Here is an 18449-nt window from a genome sequence, read left to right as displayed (position 1 = left end):
ATTTTCCAATATAGCTTTTTATTATGAAGAACTTACGAGTCAATTTCAGTTTTTAACCAATACTACTTGTCAAATCATTTAAAATCAAAAGTACCAAATGATAAAGTAGAACATTAATATTGAGATTCGAATTCATATATAGTCTTGAAATGAAACATTGGCAGACACGAGAATCAAACTAGTACTTTAGTACTTTACATTTTAATTATAATATCAGGTCAAATTACTATAACCTTTTACTCCTAAACCAAAACTGTGAGCTCAAGCGACGTCTAATCTAACATTCTAAATCCAATCAAATTCAATCAAAGAGTGAGAATAACGAGAGTAAAGTTCCGGCTCAATTGCGTCAAGCTTCACTATTGAACCTGCATGCCTGATTTTATTACCTCAACAACACCATGCATGCCACAAAATAAACAACCAGACGAGAATGCAGATTGGTAAGACAAACAGCAGGAACAAATCTGTAGCTTTCGGAAAGAATATATTGAACGTGGGATATTGAACGTGGGATATGGAATTTGCACGTCGTTGAGACTGGCACGTGATTTGGCTTACGACTCATTTGCCCCACGGCTTGATCACTGCAACAACAATGATGACGACTATTAGCAGGAGAATAATTATGGCGATGCACATCCACTTGCGAGAGTTCTTCTGCAGTTTCTTTGCCTTTTGAAGAGCAACTGTCCCAGACTGAACATGATCCACGGCACTTGAAACCTACAAACAAGAAAACATTTTTACATCCTACAGCAATAATTAACTGGACATTGAATGAATTTCAAGTCACTGAACAACTTTGTTTGTCATGAAATAAGTTAATACTAATTGAATAGGTCTGCAATAAAATATAGGTTATATACACAAATCACACACATGAAACTATACCCCAAATCCCCAAATTTGAAATAAACACAAAATTTTGACCCAATGTCATATACAATCTTACAAAAGTATACCATCTCAGGTGCATATAAAATTGGATCATCACACCCGCTTTTGAATTTATTTGGCGGCAAACATACAGAGAGAACAACTTGTTGACTAGGTTCCTTAGTTAATGTAAATCTAAATGGAACAATTGTTGATCACACCTGCTTTTGAATTTATTTGGCGGCAAAACATACAGAGAGAACAACTTGTTGACTAGGTTCCTTAGTTAATGTAAATCTAAATGGAACAATTGTTGTGCCTCCATGGAACTTTAAAATTGGTGTACAAAAATAATCCAAAAATTTCAACATCTGCCAATAGATATGGTGTCAAATAAATTTGATGGAGAGACAAAAATGCACTCTGTAAATTTGTGTTTAACAAACATGGTAACAAAAAAGTCCATGAATCTTTTCAAATTTTAAGGGGATATTTCACATAAATTATTGGAATTAGAGTTTATAAATAAAGAAAATCTTAATCAGGCGTCACTTTCAGAAGAATACTTTTAGAATGTAAGGGGACACGATATTAGCTTGAGACACATTAACAGTTTCAAACTATCACAACTGTTGCATGCAAATCTATGAAAACGAGGATGATTAGAGTACACCATTCAACTTGGTCCCTCAACAAAGCTTGAGATGTTCAACTCTGATCAAAGTCTCAATTTGCAACGCCCCACAATAATTGAAAATTTTAGTTAACTCCCTCAGATTATAAATATTAAATCAACTGAAACTGTTAGCAACATGGGGTATTGCCGGAGAACAGGAATGATGTCAAAGGGACGCCAGAAAGATGTAGCTAAGAAATGCAAATTTCGGCTGCACTATTCATACCTGGGTTTCAATATTATCCAACATTTCCCCTTGCGCATCGACCAGCACTGCCATATCAATAAAAATCTACACAGCAGAAAGAAATGCAAAATTTAGCAATGACTCTGAAAACTTAAGATATTCTCCAGGGAAAAAAATATATTACTAAGATCATTCTCAGATTATCCTCTCACAGTTACTGCCACTAAATATTTGTAAAAATAACAAATTCCTCACATATCACTAAAGTCAGACAGTGCTAATCAAATTGTATTTATTTCAATTCAGTAAATAAAGGTTTGGCCTAGCTATCCTACAAGAAACTACAATATCCCAACAAGACAAAAGTTGAATCAAACTTTGAGTTTACATGAGAAGTATTGGATTAAGCCTACTGCATATGCACCTGGATCTAACTATACAAATTTTTAGTAGAAAAAGTAAAGATACACAGATTCAAATGCACTCAAAGTCAGCAAATGTAACCAGTTTAGATTGCTGGGTCGTCTGGTTACAAATAAAGGTAAAAGCAGCCAAACTGAAGATATATTATTCATCACAGCATACTTTATCTGTACATGACCACTTTCCAAAACTCGTACTCCAATAAGAGTCACAATAATGATATGAAAACTTCCACAACTTGAGCTACCCAGCAATCTTGTAAACTATGTGTTGGTGAGTTAACCAAATACTAAAAACCATCTAAACAACTTTTAAAAAGGCATCTAAGGACAATAAGCTAGCAAAACTGACTTAGAATGCCATTAGGAAGCTCCAATAACTTATAAATTATTTTACTTGCAGAGTTTCAGAATAGGAAAGAAGCACCAATTCATGTAACAAAAAAATACGTACAAGAATACTTCCTTCAGTTAAATTATTTAAAAAAATATAAAATTGTATAATTCACCTGTTGCAACTCAAGCAACTTCCTCTCTAGATCCCTTACAGTGTTATGACGCTCTTGGATTTCTGCAAGGGTATCCATTACCTGCATTAGGCAGTAATTGAACTCACACAGTTCAGAATTTGATAGATATCACAGGACTAAAATCAATGCAACGATGAAGTCATTAATCAAAACGGAAACAAATGAAATGGTCTAGATACAATCCAGAAATGAAGGGCCTCTTTGGTTTCGTGTACATGGGCCTCCCACAATCTTATGGTAAGAAAAGGCCCTCTGACAATGCTTGGTGCCAGGTATTAATAAACTTTTTGCAGCATATACACCTAAAATTTAAAGTGCACATCCTGGAAAACACTTATAATATTAACCCCAGCACAAAGGAAGCACTTGCAATTTCGACAACAAAAAAAACACTTTCAATTAAATGAGATAGCAGCTCATATGCCCAAGTTGCAAAGAAATCCAGGCTCTATTGCAACTTATATATAATGATACTTTGATGTATCGCATAATTACAATCTTAAATACTTTTCAATCAATAATATTGATATTTTCTAAACATTTTTTTTGAATGGAATAGCAAATAATAATAAATAAACAGTATATGTAGATTAAAATACTATTTTACAAATGATGTGCATCACAATTATAATAGATTCCGCTTAGTATACTATTGCATTTTGTATTAATAAACAATTATGGTCATCACTAATTATTATTACTATCTATCGGAAATACATGGTAATCTAATCTTAAGATAGTTAACATAACCGTCCCATTTGGTCATTCAAACATTGGTAGTAGCATGCATACAAACAATTAATTTGCAAGTATGATTGGCAACATTTAATTTTGCATATGAACACTTGCAGGAATTTCCAATTGCAGACGACCAAAGAATCTCTAAGAACAAACCTGGCCTCGTCCTTGTTCTTGAATGGCTTTCTGAAAAATTTGCTCGCTATTGCCTGTTTCTATCAAATGGTCAATAGTCTGAAACAAAGGTGGAATATTTTAAATAAAGTTGAGGAGGTCACATACGGATGGACAATCAATAGAAAGTTATCTTGTACCTCTTCATCAGGTCGACTACCAGTGACTGTTGAAATCCAAGATTGAGACAGGAAAATAAACTCACATGTTATGAAGAGAAAAGACATGAAATCTTAGGCATTTCACAACACTTATAGACAACTAAAGTTAACCTGTAATAACTCTTCTTTCTACAACTTCTCGGTATTCTTGTTGGATTCTTTCCCTCAGAGTCTGCAGGAGGTAAACAAAATAGAGTAAGATGTAAGAAATTAGCCAAGGAGACAAAGCAGGAGATGACAAACATAATTATATCTATATCAACACCTACCCACCCCACACACATCATACACATTGTAAAATACCGAAAAAGGGCGAATAACCATAACGGAATTTTCTGAAATTTTTAGAAATTTTCTGAGAATTTTCGGAGCCCGTATGACTTAGGTTACGGGGATAAATAACGGGGTCACGGGAAAGCCTGTTTAGGCTATCCCATTTAAGCGAAGAAAAGTTTGCTTTTTCTTTTGTTTTTCCTTTTCTTTTTCCTTCTCCTCACACGTCGTGCCCTAGTCGTCCCCGACGTCGTTCCCCGCGCCTTCTCTCCCAATCTTTTGCCCTAACTGCTCCTTTTCCTAACCGGCGCCGCACGCGACTATTTCTTCTTCCTCGCGATTAAAGTCGTGGCTGAGGGTTTTGCGTCTTCTTCTGCTTCTTTCCCTTCTTCTTCCTTGCCTCCGCCGCTGAGATCAGGACGCGCTGCTCGCCCTTGTGCGCCAACGCCGCATGATCTGTTTTCCAGCAGCCCCCTTTCTTCCGTCTCGCTGAGCAACTCCTCTTCCCCGATCGCGATCTTCTTCTTCCCCCCCTCTAGTCGTGGACACTAGGAGATCACCTGAAACCGAGCCTCTCCCTCTTCGTGAGTTGCTGCCGCGCCACCGACGAACCTCACCGTGCCCTAGTTTTCTTCGCGTCTTCTTCCCTGGGCGACCGGCGACTCTTCCCTCAGCCGATCCCTTCCCTTCAGCTGGGGTGCCCTCGCGACCTCAAGCTCCTCAGCGTGCCCTAGATCGCCGACGTTGATTGGGGCTCAGAGCACAGAGGTGAGGATCCGGATCTGGCAACAATCTCTGGAGGCGACTAATCAAGGTAAGGGAGTGACGAGAAGTTTATGGATTCGAGGATCTTGTTTGATGTGGTTTTTCGTCTTGTGCCTTCCTGTTCTACACTAGGAGGAAGATATTGGATCAGTTCTTGCTATTTTCCCCTAATCAAAGCTTGGACTCCTTCCTTGCGGAGGAAATTAAGGGCTACTGGTTGGAGGTAAGTGCCATACCTAGCTGTGGATTTGGGCTTGATTCTCTGTTTGGGTGTTGATTGCTTGATCTCACCTTGATCCGGAATCACAACAGATCGGCTCACTTTGTACCAGCAGGGGCTAAATGCTCTAGATCAACAAGCACGGCTGTGAAGTTGCTTGTTCTTGTTCCAGCAGCTGCTTACCTTGAATTCCAGCAGCAAACAACCCTTCACCAGCAGCAATCAACGGCTGTGAATTGAGGTAAGGAGTAGGGTAATGAAATGAATATTGTTTATGTGTTTGAATTAGGTATGAGGTAGACTTCATGATTAGTATACTTGATTTAGGTTTGGATTATTAATCTAATGGGTTGATTGGGGATTAAGTAACTAACCCTAATTAACCGTTGAATTTAATTTAGGTAGATTGAGATTTACGGTTTAGGGTTTTTCCCTAAATTATTCTTAAGGATTTTATTTAGTTATTCATTTGAGTTGTAGCTAAATAAAAATGTATATATATTGGTGACACAGGACTTTGACACGAGACGAGCATCTCGACGTCGGATTTGGACCGGATTAGACCTTTATATTGGAGGCGAGTACTTTGACTTATCTTTTAAGATGTTGTCATTTGATATGCATAGTAATATTTAATGAGTAGTAATATTTATGTTCATTTCTGCATTGGTATGTCATTATCTATTACTTGAGCATGCTGTATTTATTACCTACTTTGCATTCATGTTCCTTTGATTATTTATGTCCTTAAGGTAATGACATACCATGCCTGATTATATTCAGGACATTGATTTATTTTACCTGACCTGTGTACCTAGAATATTCTATTTGATCCATATACCTTTTTGGTACACATTATGTAAAGGTGGATAGGATCAGGATATTTCCATGCTTAGTGTCATGCATCATCTCGCATGATTGTATGTTGTGCGATAGTTGGCTCCATTATTGTTGATCACATCGCCAGTTACATGGATTTGCACACACAACCACTCATGGGTTAGTGGTTTTTATCAGGCAGGGTGTGTTGCAGTAGGTTGCTCTGTCAAGGGCTCCGCTGGTCCACTCATGGGTAGTGTGACACAACATGTTAGCAGGACAGGGATCCCTCTTCTGGATTGGCGCAGGGAGATGAGAGCATTGAGCTCCCCCACTTATGATTTGGGGTAAGGAAGATAGGTGTATTCCGACAGCATCCCGTCCACTCGGTCACTCAGTAGCAGTGATGGCAGAGTGCACGGTTGTCACAGCCCTACCCACTCGGTCTCACCATCGTGTGTAAGACGGCTGACTGGCGTCAGGGGTGACCAAGACATGTTGCATCATATGCACTGACTACATTTATTACTTGTATTTACTGCACTTTATATGATGCATATTTGGTGGATGCATATGTTTGACATGCATACAGGATTTATGATATTCTCGGTCTGATGACCTTGTTATCCTCATACCCAGGTCCTGGTTAGTACAGATACTCCTGCTCCTTACAGTTTTGCATTTTTCATATGATATATATCCAAAAGACTGTACGCATATTTATTATTAGTTGTTATTTCTTACTATGCATGTCAGTAGTTACCCGCTAAGGAGTTGACTCACCCCGTTGATATTACCATTTTCAAGTTGAGCCTCTCAGGAGGATTTCCAGTGGCTAGTCCCCCCTCCAGATTGGAAGGATTTCGATTTTGGATCTTTTCTTTGGTTTTCTTATTATGTTATCGATGGGTTTTCATTTTGATGTATGATGATGATTTGAGTTTTATGGGTGTAGTTGAGTAAGATATAAGATTTGAGTTTTATGGGTGTAGTTGAGTAGGATATTTGAGATGATTTCTTTATCGTTGCTTAGGTTTAGTTTTTATTATTAAACTGCGTGGTTGTCACTTTTATTTTATTGTATGTTTCCGGCCGTGTTGGCCGTGTATGGTTATGTTGTAGAAAGTTTCATATTGTCACCCGTACAAGGAGATGCTGCCGAAATTTCCTTCGGCAGGGACTCCCCGGGGCGTGACACACACAATCCTGGAAAATCAAAGCTTATGCATAAAACATTTACAGAATAGATATTATGCCAGAATATGGAACAGCATCGACATCACTTGGCAAATCTGAAGACTGACAAATGTACCATGCTGGCCTCTTCTTTCGTGCAATATTTGACACATGCCACGATGGCAATATGGGATTGCATCTTGTACTATCCCCACACATGAGCTTACAGTCACATACCAGCATGGCTTGCATGATCATTTTAATAAGATGTAAATTCTCTTGAATTTCTAAGCACAAGTCTGAACAACCCTAGTAATTTGCTCATATATATTTCCAACACAGCATGTCTCAGCCACAAGTCAGCACGCTTGGTCAATGCTGATTGGTATTGTGTGATGGTGCTGGTAGACACTGACACCGAATTGTTCCAAGCTGGGACTAAACCTGATTCTGGTCCAATACTTTGAATATAGTCAAACTATTATTTTTTAACTGAAAGAAAATACTTGAAACATGACTCATTGGAACAAAAAGTAGGGAAGCAAGGAACATAAGCTCCAATTGCAGGGAGAGAAGCTCTGCCTTCTCTCTAGAAACTAGAGAGGAGGGGCTGCATCCAAGCCTCAGTGGCTGCCGGCCAACAGGCCAGACTCTGCACTAGCGCGGAAGAGCGAGGAGCTGCACTGATGGGGCTGCAACGACCTTGACAGGAGCGGCAGCGCTGCACTGCTGCACCAAAGTAGTGCGGTGCTGTGCTGCCTTCTCTGCAGTGCTGCGGGAGTGCAGTGCAGCAAGGAAAGGTTCTGATCACAGAAGCTAAAGCAGTCGAGGTGCCAAAGATAGCTGGGGAGCAGTGTGGAAAGGACGGAGTAGAGAGCTTGGAGCGCACAGGGCAAGCTGTGCCGTGGTGCAAGAAGTGTGCAGCAGCAGCGCAGAGTTTCAGCGTCCAAACCACCTTCTGCTGGAGTTGCCCCCCTTTTCCGTCGATCACCGGAGCAAGGAGCAAGGAGAAAAGAGAAAAGAGAGGACCCTCACAAAAGAAAAAATAGTTGGGAGGAAGCTGCTGTGGAAGGTACAGGGCAGAAGCTTCCTTTGGTCAGCTTTTCCGCTTTTGATGGATGATGCACAGTCTGCCCCCAGCTGCCCACACTGCACCTTTCTGCTTCTGGGCAAGCCATGGCCAGATGGCAACCTGCCAGAGGACAGAGCAGTGATCAACCACAGGCCACAGATCCCACAACAGCAAGCTGATGCTGGCACTGGACAGACCTAGCTGAAGACTGACCTGGCGGACAGAGAATACACGGAACACAAACATCTCCACAAGTGGCAGTGCAACCAAGTGTGCTGGAGGTTGACATGGCTGCTGACAGAGCAAAACCATGCTGTTCGGTGAATGACAAGGCTGCTGATGGAGTCCCGGAGGCTGAAAGGACTGAGGAAATGGCACAACCCACACCAGGTGCTTTTGGACAGCTTGTCCCCGTAAACGCTGAACAGAAGGTCCATCAGGGTGAAATGGCTCCACCTCAGCCCCAACCACCAATTCATTCTCATCCAGAGGGACCAGCAGTGGGCAACAACAGCCGGAACAGAGACAATATGAAGACGCGGGCTGGGCTGTTCAGCGATCAAACTTCAGCAGCTAGAACGGCAAGGAAAAAGGCTGTGTTTGGACTACGAAGATATCGATACGGTAGAAGGATTCCTTAGGGTTTTGCCTTGTCAGATGCTTCATGGGGTGCAACCCCAGCCACGATGGGATCACCGTGGTCTCTAGGCGATAGAGAAAACATTACAAATTCTATATGCACAAGAGCGGTTGGACAATTTTCTGCTTCGATACGGCAGCAGGTCGAGATCGCGTGTTGACAAAGGGGTTGTATTTTGCACACGGCGGTCTGTTATTCTTGAAGATGATGCCGAGTTGTTTCTTGTTTGATGAGGATGGCTGTTTTGTTCCCGCATGGGTACAGAGCACATTGTATATGGATAAGTTGACCCGGACTAGAGAACGTGTTACTTACGCAAGACTACTGATTGAGGTGGATATGGAGTGTATGCAAATGGAGATGATGTCGATCACGCTTCCAATGGGAACGCGAGTAAACTTGGAGGTTAAGTTTGAGACAATGGCAGAATTTTGTAAGTGCATTGGTCACTCTAAGGAGAACGGTTGGATTATGCAAAAGAATATACAAAGGACATAGGACAGCCCACACAGGGCGGTTGACGATCGAGATCACACGGACGACAAAGTGTAGCGGTCGTGCGGGAGTAGACTGGCAACATCATGGGCCAAGGGATTCAGTGCTTGGTGCAGTGGGTAGAGTTAGGCCCAAGTGGAGCTGGGCATAGAATGGTGACAGGAGTTTATCGTCCAAGTATGCACAGCGAAGCCAACAGTGACGCAGGGGCAGAGCAATGGCACCTAAAGCGGAGATAGTGACACACAAAGTGGAGGCCATGGCTCGTTGGGTTCACTGTCCACACGAGATAGTGTAGAGAGCGGAGGCAATGACATATAGTGTGGAGGCAGCGGCTCGACATCTGCACAAAATAGAGATAGTAACACTCTTGTTTTCTATCCCACACTACCAGATCTACTGCCTCCACCTTTTGACCATCTCTTTATCTTCTATGTATGAATACTTCTACCGACGACCTCGTCCACACGGCCCTAGTGCCTAAATCACCAGTTTTTTGGCACTTGAGATATCAGAGCCGAACAATGCTTTGTTCAAAGTTGTTGTCAATTGCCTTTTACCTATTGCGACTCGCGCACTAGCTGTTATTCGACATTCTCACCCTTTCATGCTATATGCTTTCCGTCATTCTCTTAATATAAGCATAGCATTGAACATTTTCCACTGCATCACTCATTTTGCCACGCCTGTCCATATTATTATTCATATGCTATTTGGACATATCATCACAGAGTGATTAGCGCCTTTGGGCATAGATGTCTCACGTGGCAAGCTGCAGCAGATGACAAAGAAGTATTCGAGTGTCACGGCTCGATTTTTCTCATTGGCTGGCATTGAGGCCGAGGGGGATACCGTGAGATGGATTGACGGTTGTTGCATGGGTGAGGGGCCGCGACTAGGAACTATAGGGCAGGCACCAGCTAGGGCTCCAATGGCTGCAGAGCTAGACAATGATGACGACGTATATGGCGATGATGACAATCTTCGATCTCATGTTCTGGAGCTCGAGGAGACTATGGGCACATGCTTCGAGGAGATGCGCATGGATCGCGTTCTTGATATAATTGAGGTGCACACCGAGCTTGCGACTATTGGGCGTTGACAGATTGATCTGCAGACGAGCATTTATTCTTTGACTGATCTAGCACGCTCGTGGATATCGGACCATCCTCTTCCTCAGCCTCCTCCAGTGAGTGTTATCCCTTTTGTTGTCGTTGTTCCTCTGAGTGTTGCTGACCCCCAGTGGATACTGACCCTGTTGATGATGATATTGTTGAGTTCTATGTCCCTCTTTAACATATACAGTCCACGTTCTTTATATGGATGTTTGTTTAGTGTTTAGATGTTTATTTTCTTGTACTGCAGCTACTCTTTACGTGTGTTATATATCAATCATATATGTCAGGTTTATGGATTTTTGTTGTGGCAGAGGTGTACTTCGTCTTGTTATTCCATTACGGATTGTTTACTAGCATGATACGCAAGGATGTACCCTATTGTTCACTGGTTTGGGGGAGTGCCCTTGTCTTGATTATGTCTATATTTCTATATGTTTTAGGGGTGTGCCAATTTCCTTTGGGTGTATATATTGAGGGAAGTTCTTTATCATTATTGTCTTCTTTTGTATTAACTTCATTTTGATATTTGACAAAGGGGGAGATTTAATATATTTAAGTTTATAGTTCTTATAACATGATCTTTTCATGCTTGTTGATTAATTCATGTTGATTGCAATTCTTATCTATCATACATCTTGATAATATTATGATATGCTGGAAATTAGCCTAAATTTAAATAGATTGTCAAACATCAAAAAGAGAGAGATTGTTAGTGCAATCATCCCTTAGATGAGAAGTTTCAATGTTTGACAATTTTTTACGTTTAAATTAATACGTTAGATCTAACTTGAGTTGCAAGTTTGCAGGATAAGAGAAATCCAAGAAGGTCAAGGGCTGGATTGTTGGCAAGATGAAGTCCTTGTAGGTTGGAAGACCGAATGCAAGGCAAAAGAAGTCCAAAAAGGTCAAGGGCTGGATTCTTAACAAGACGAAGTCCTTACGGGTTGGAAGATCGGATGCAAAGTAAGAGAAGTCTAAGAAGGTCGAGGACCAAACTCTTGGCAAACGGTGAGAACCCGAGCAGATTGGATGCTAGGGTAGACGAAAACCTGGAGATGAGGAAACTCCGGGCACAAAGTCCAAGGAATGGGAGGTTATCTGGCATAAGGTAATTGAAATTGGTTGATGTGTTTATCAATTGATTGGTAATCGATCACAAGCACTCAGTGGTTTCCTAAATCGATTAGTCAATCAATTTGCACGCTCTCTGTGATGCACAGAGTTTCTAAAACGATTGCCCTTAGGACTATACTAATTGATTGGTGCAATCGATCAGAGATTTTCTGTGAGCGCACAGAAGAGTTACCAAATTGATTACCAAAGAAGGCTGCCAAATCGATTGTGCAATCGATTTACCAATCGATTGAAAACTCCCACCAATCGATTAAGATTCAAAATCTCAACCGTTGATCTGAAGTCAGTGATCATTCAACGGATAAGTTAGAAAACCCCAATTAATTAAGAATTCTTTCTAATCGATTAGCGGCGACGAAAAGTTGAGACATGGATAGATTTCGAAGCGTTTAAAAGGGGAGATTTGGGCACAAAGTGAGATAATGTTCCATTGTTCACAAGTGCTGAAGTAAAAGTGCTTAAGCTCTCATCTTTGCTACATCCTTAAGCTACTCAAAGAAGGAGAAGCTACCAAAATTGTAATCTCTTCTCTTCTTCTTCCTTGTGATCTACTTCATTGTGAGAGGTGTAAATTGTGTAAGGTTTCTCCACCTTTGGCGCTGTTCCGAGAAGAAGTTTCATAGTGGATGTTGTGACCGTGGTGTGGATCCTTGAATTAGTCACTTCAAGGAGGTGGATACCAAATAAACACAAGGAGTTAACATTCCAAAGCGCAATAAAGAAGATCAAGAAATCGAAGCAAGTTATTCACCCCCCTCTAGCTCAACTGGTCCTAACATCAGTTTCAAGCAAATTTGATCGGGCATTGATCAACATGCAGTGACTCCTTGAAGACTATGAAAGCTATGCAAAATTTCTTCCGCTTAGCTGCCTTCCGGATCATTCTTGCTGCATTGTCTGACTAGTGCGCAGCCCAAGCTGCTACCTTTTAAGTTCCACAACATGTGGGTACTACAAGAGAGTTGCCATAGACTCGCCTTGAGGAATCATGGGAGGAGCCGATCATAGGAATAACTCAATTCCGCCTAAAAAGAAGCTGGTAAGACTCAAATCACAGCTGTGAAACCTTAACAGATTGCATTTCCAGCACATTTCGTAGAAGGCGAAGCGAGCTGCAGCTGAACTAGAGACTGCCCGACAAAAAATACTTGTAGGGGAGCCCACGCCAAAGCACTTAAGGTCAACGGCAAACAAGCTAGCAAAGGCAGAACAATCATTTTCTCAACAAAAGGCCAAGTGTGCATATCAAAAGCAATCTGACTGGTTAAGAGGAATAACAAGCGATGTGCATGAATAACCATCGCCAAAATGTTTAGGGAGCAAACCACTAGCATACTTGAGGTTGCGGAGAATTCGTATCACATTTCGAGAGCCTAGGCACAAGAGGGTGTAAGTATCCGGGTTAGTGATGTGATCAACCAAGTTATGTTAGGTTTTGCGTGTGCAAGGACTTAGAAATACAAGAAGTCAATCGGAAGATGCAGCGAGTGAGAAGGATGACACGGGAAGCAAGTTAATGGGCTCGGTACATCCGAGGAACAAGGAGCTGCGATAGAGTACACCTGCAGATGAGAAGGACGCGTGCGGCGCTTCTGAAGGACAATAAGCAAGAGAGGAACGTTGCTCGAGGAGAAAGTTGAAGTTGGGTTCGGGTGAGCTCAACTCTGGACGACCGCAACATCACCCAAGCGATTGGACAAAAGTCAATGCTGAGTTGACTTTGTTCAAGCGCTAGAAGCAGTCCCGACCAAGTCAGCGAGTTCAAACCGTTGCAGCGAGGATCAACACTGGAGTCCACGTCAGTCAACTTCAGGCACCCAAACCGGGTCCAGGCCCCAGGAACCGATAAGTCGTTGACAAAGAGTCGTTGCGGAGTGGATTAAGGCGACCACGTCCAAGCTCCCGGGGGCTGCCACGTCAGCCAACGACTAACTTCGAGTGGGCTATAAATTGAGCTTTGGTCCTCGAAGTTCATAAACAACACACTATACTCAAACTGTATTTCTATTTTTAATCTACGCTTTCAACATTTTGTAAGAGGCTAATCCACCTTCGTCAAGAAGATCTTCTAGTGGAGCTTTTCAATTGTTTTAGATTAACAACCTTCTCAATTGTAACTAAATAAATCTTTTGAGTTTCTTAATTTCCTTTTATGTTATTTATTTTTTATTTAGCTGTGTTTTGTCCTTGCTAAGTTCAAATAGCAAAAGAAGATACTAACTTTTATTGAGACTATTCACCCTAGCCGACCTACCAGAACCATCAAGTGGTATCAGAGCGAGGTGCGCTTTAGAAGGACTAACTGTCAACTGAAGTAACACGGAGATGACCGGAACGAGTATTTATCCATCGAAGTTCGAGGGAGATTTCGCGATATGGAAAAAGAAGATGAAAATATTCTTTAAAACAAATTTCGAAATTTTACTAATAATAAAATATGACTTTGTAGCACTCAGAGATCAGCATGGAGAGAAAAAGAAGAGCACTTATAGAGCAAAAGTGAGTAGGCTGATTTTGTGGCAAACGACAAAGCAAAGTCTCATTCGTTGAGCGTTTTACCGCTGCAAGAAGTCAATCGGATCGACACCTACAACTCGGCGAAAGAATTTTGGGAGAAGTTCCTAGAGCTGTACGAAAGTACCTCGAAGGCTAAACTCGTAAAACGAGATCTGCTTCGAAACCAACTTAGCAACCTTTGGCTTAAAAAAGAGGAAACAGTTGCTCAGCTACACGCCAAACTCAAGGAACTGATCACCGGAATCACCAACCTCAAAGAAACAGTAACAAATCGAGATTTTCTCTAATACGCTCATAATGTCTTCCCGAGGACTCCGGACTAGACATCGATAATAAATTCCTACTATATCTCTAAAGATCTTGAGGTAAGTACCTTAGAAAATTTGCTTTTAACCTTATAATTACATAAAACTCGATGTGCATGTCTAAGAAAGAAAAAGGAATCATATCAGAATCTAGCATTCAAAGCTAAGAAAATCGAGTCAGACTCTAAATCGTCACTCGACGAAAATGAAGAAGTATACATACTAAAGAAATTCAAAAAAAAAAAATCTAGCAATTTTGATAAGTCGCAAGCTAAGAAGCTTCTTCAGAGCAAACGAAAGGTTCAGTGCTACAACTGTCATGAATGACACATCAAAAACAACTGCTTGAAATTGAAGACCAAGGAAAAAGACAAAGTGAAAGGAACAAGAAGGTCCAAACACAAGAATCTCAAAGCTACGTGGGACAAGTTATCATCGGAAGAGTCCGAACTCGAGGAGTACGTTGTAAGTCTAATGCTTAGCTATCAATCAGATGACGAAAATACCTTAGCACTGAGCACCGATAAAGGGGGAGCATCAAACGATGAGTTCGACACGGTAAGTGAGGTAAGATTTTTATTCTTCATTCAATTATAAATGCTATAAAAATGCTAAGTAGGTCTTTATGCAAAACAAGATCTAAATATGTAAAGTTAAAAAGAGACTATGCATGTCTACAAGAAAATTATGAAAAACTTAAAGTTGTAAATGCAAAGTTAATTGAACAAATAGAAAAACTAAAATCAGAAAAATATTTTGCATATCCAAACACATATGCCCCCTGATCCTGTCTGAAATCTACGAGAACATGTGCTAGCTCCGATGAACGGTGACTCCGAGGAAGATGAACTTCTAGAGATCTGGAGAAGCTTCTCAACGATCCTGCACACAGCAAGACGAGCCAACAAAGCGTTATCGGCCTAAGACCAGGGTGGGAATCCCTGGCTAGGCCCTCCGACGCTTAAGTCAATTCCCCCTCTTCAAAGTGGAAGACGCGGAAGTCCAGTAATGAAAGTACGAAGAAGTAGAGTTAGATGTTAGAGTTTGTGAGCGTCAACATACCTTGCCAGCGGACAGGACTTCCCCTTTTATACTACCTCATATAACCTCCGCAATAATGAGGTGATCCCCGATTTGTTAGAGTTTGTTAGAAGATGGAGAAAGTACAACCTAGACCTCTCAATAAATCTTCAAGGAATCTTTTTCATACCCCAGATATACCTCTTTTCTCGTTTATGACACCTCATTTTGATGAAATATACAGAAGAATGTACCCCTGCAACTGAAAAAGCTTCGATAGAATATTTCCCGCCAAACTTGCCATGCTATCATAAAATAATCTACATGTATTTCGACTGGTCATTTAAGCTGGTGACATATTAAGAATACCTTTTGTGAAGCATATCTCGATGGTCCTTTACATTCTAAAAGCTTTATAGGGCCGAGCGCCTTTAAGTTCGGTCGGACTTTGCCTATCCGAGCGCATACAAGCACGTTTGTGCTTGTTCGACCTTCGCTCAGTCATTCATATACTAGAAGTTTTATAAGGTCGAGCGCCTCTAAACTCGATCGGGCTTTGCCTGTCCGACCGCATACAAGCACGTTTGTGCTTGTTCGACCTTCGCTCAGTCATTCATATACTAGAAGCTTTATAAGGTCGAGCGCCTCTAAACTCAGTCGGGCTTTGCCCGTCCAAGCGCATACAAGCACGTTTGTGCTTGTTCAGCCTTCACTCGGTCATTCATATACTAGAAACTTTATAAGACTGAGCGCCTCTAAGCTCGGTCGGGCTTTGCCCGTCCGAGCGCATACAGTCGCGTTCATGCTTGTTTGGCCTTCACTCGATATTTCATATACTAGAAATTCTATAAGGTCGAGCGCCTCTAAACTCAGTCGGGCTTTGCCCGTCCAAGCGCATACAAGCACGCTTGTGCTTGTTCGACTTTCGCTCAGTCATTCATATACTAGAAGTTCTATAAAGCCAAGCGCCTCTAAGCTCGGTCGGGCTTTGCCCGTCCGAGCACATACAAGCACATTTATGCTTATTCGACCTTCGCTCAGTCATTCATATGCTAGAAGTTTTATAAGACCGAGCGCCTCTAAACTCGGTCGGGCTTCGCTCGTCCGAGCGTATACAAGCACATTTGTGCTTGTTCGACCTTCGCTCAGTCATTCATATACTAGAAGTTTTATAAGGTAGAGCGCCTCTAAGCTTGGTCGAGCTTTGCCCGTCCGAGCGCATACAAGCACGTTTGTGCTAGCCCAGCCTTTTACTCGGTGACTTGTGCCCTACTGATCATACACTCAACCAGCTATGAGCATCCTCTTCTTCCTCTCATCCTTGACTTCCACTTCGAGGGGCCGACTTATCATAACTCATATCACTAGCCTTCCCTTCAAGTTTAGTCGAAGGAGGTGTAGTCGACTGACTAGATACCAGTTTTAGTTCTATCTACTTACTCGTCTACTTTATTATTTTATATTTTCTTTTCGCGCCTAGAGAGTTAAGCAACTTTTTGAAATTCTTTCATTGATAATTGATCCTTTAACGGAAAAATAATGTTGGAGGCACGTGAAGATATAGCGCCTCGGCCCAAACATGATTTGATATGTCATGTCCATCATAAATGTCTATTTATGGGTGAGCGCCACGTAACATTTTCTTCTATTTCTTGAAGCAACCATTCACATGCCTCTTTACTTGTGTCCTATCACATATTTTCCTTAACAAATCAATGATTTTCCCTACACGAGCTGTTTCAATTCAACGGCGATCCTTATTAGCTATGCTACACTAAAACCCTAAGCCTTTTTTTTTCTTTACCCCTCATCTTCTTCAATTTATTTCTCAGTGATTCCTTTTCTCGACCCTTCCAACACCCGGCGCCCCTTCATTTTTCTCGACCTTTTTCTGCTACCTCCTTTTCGTAAGGACTCAGTAAGTCACTTATCCCTTAGTTGTTTCCGTGTTCCGCCATGGCTGAGGAATCATTAGTCCCTTAGTACGCACAGACTCATTCATCTTTTAGTACCGCCAATAGAACTTCCATTCGTCTTCAATATGAAATCCCTACATAATATCGTATTAAGGTTCCCCACTCTGATGTCTATCGTCATCTTCCTCCTGATAACTATGTTACTTTATTCAAGGATCAATTAGTGGCGGGTTTACGTTTTCCCATTCCTCCCTTCTTAGCAGAGATAAGCCAGTACTTTGGCATTCCTTTGCAGCAATTCGTCTCAAATGTTTTCCGATATCTATGTGGGTTATACATGTTTCGTCTCTTTAACATCCCTCCTACGCCTCAGAGTTTTTTCATGTTCTCTTACTCCAAAAAATCGGAACCGGGAGTTTTTTTTTTCCAATCCCGCCCAAAAATGATTTTCTTCGAGGGGATGCCTTCGTCCATCAAGGGTTGAAAGTCACGCTTCTTTTTCATAAAATTTCCTAGACCTGTCACCTGGCCTATTTCATGGCAATCTTCTTTCCCCTCTCTACCTGACATAAAGGAACTTCACTAACAAACAACTTTCTCTGCTTATTCCAATAGACTATTTGGTCATCGTTTTTACATTCACAAATGGATATGCAATGACCTTTTGTACCTTTTTAGCTTAAGTCTGTTCAAAAGAAATTGTGCTACTCCTTTGGTAAGTTATGACACCTTCATCACTATTTTTTACTAACTAAAATACTCTTTATTTGGTGTGGTGGATGCTATATTTGAAGCTTTGGTCGACAAAAGAATTAGTCTGACAGAGGAGGCACTTCTAGCCAAAGAGCAAGAACTCCAAGCCGAGCGAAATCAGCCTCCTGCTATTCCCTCAAATGAGACCTCCGTCCATCAAGTGGCTGCATCTAGCTCACAAGTCATTCCAGAAGAAATACCTGCAAATTCACCTTTATTGCCAGAAGTTGCTCCCTGGAGATGCAAGAGAGAGTGCAAGAGATTGCATCTAAGGGAAAACGCTCAGGGTGCAAATTGACTCTAGCGCCCTCTCCCAAAAGACGAGTCATTTCTACCCCTGAAGATACGGTTCAAGGAGATATCTCTACTACTTCCCCTAAACTTATATTATCTTGCTTATATCCCATTCTTGCTTCACCACCTCTCCAGTTTCAGGAAGACCGCCCGACACAAAGCACC

General features: G+C 41.5%; 1 protein-coding gene across 1 annotated transcript; it reads right to left on the bottom strand.

Annotated features, from left to right (window-relative positions):
* Positions 1-106: 106 nt before the first annotated feature.
* Positions 107-8338, bottom strand: LOC121993775 (syntaxin-132-like). Its single transcript, XM_042548089.1, has 8 exons — positions 8176-8338; positions 7723-7823; positions 3879-3939; positions 3747-3772; positions 3589-3666; positions 2674-2754; positions 1782-1847; positions 107-726 (listed from the first exon to the last, which is right to left on the bottom strand). Exons 1-8 carry the CDS (start codon positions 8336-8338, stop codon positions 565-567), a joined length of 738 nt encoding a protein of 245 aa, XP_042404023.1. The 3' UTR covers positions 107-564.
* Positions 8339-18449: the final 10111 nt, after the last annotated feature.

The sequence above is a fragment of the Zingiber officinale genome, chromosome 6A (genome assembly GCF_018446385.1).
Source record: "Zingiber officinale cultivar Zhangliang chromosome 6A, Zo_v1.1, whole genome shotgun sequence".
In the NCBI taxonomy this organism is placed as follows: domain Eukaryota; kingdom Viridiplantae; phylum Streptophyta; class Magnoliopsida; order Zingiberales; family Zingiberaceae; genus Zingiber; species Zingiber officinale.
The sequence above is the reverse complement of the archived record's forward strand: the minus strand, read 5'-3'. Positions and strand labels throughout refer to the sequence as shown.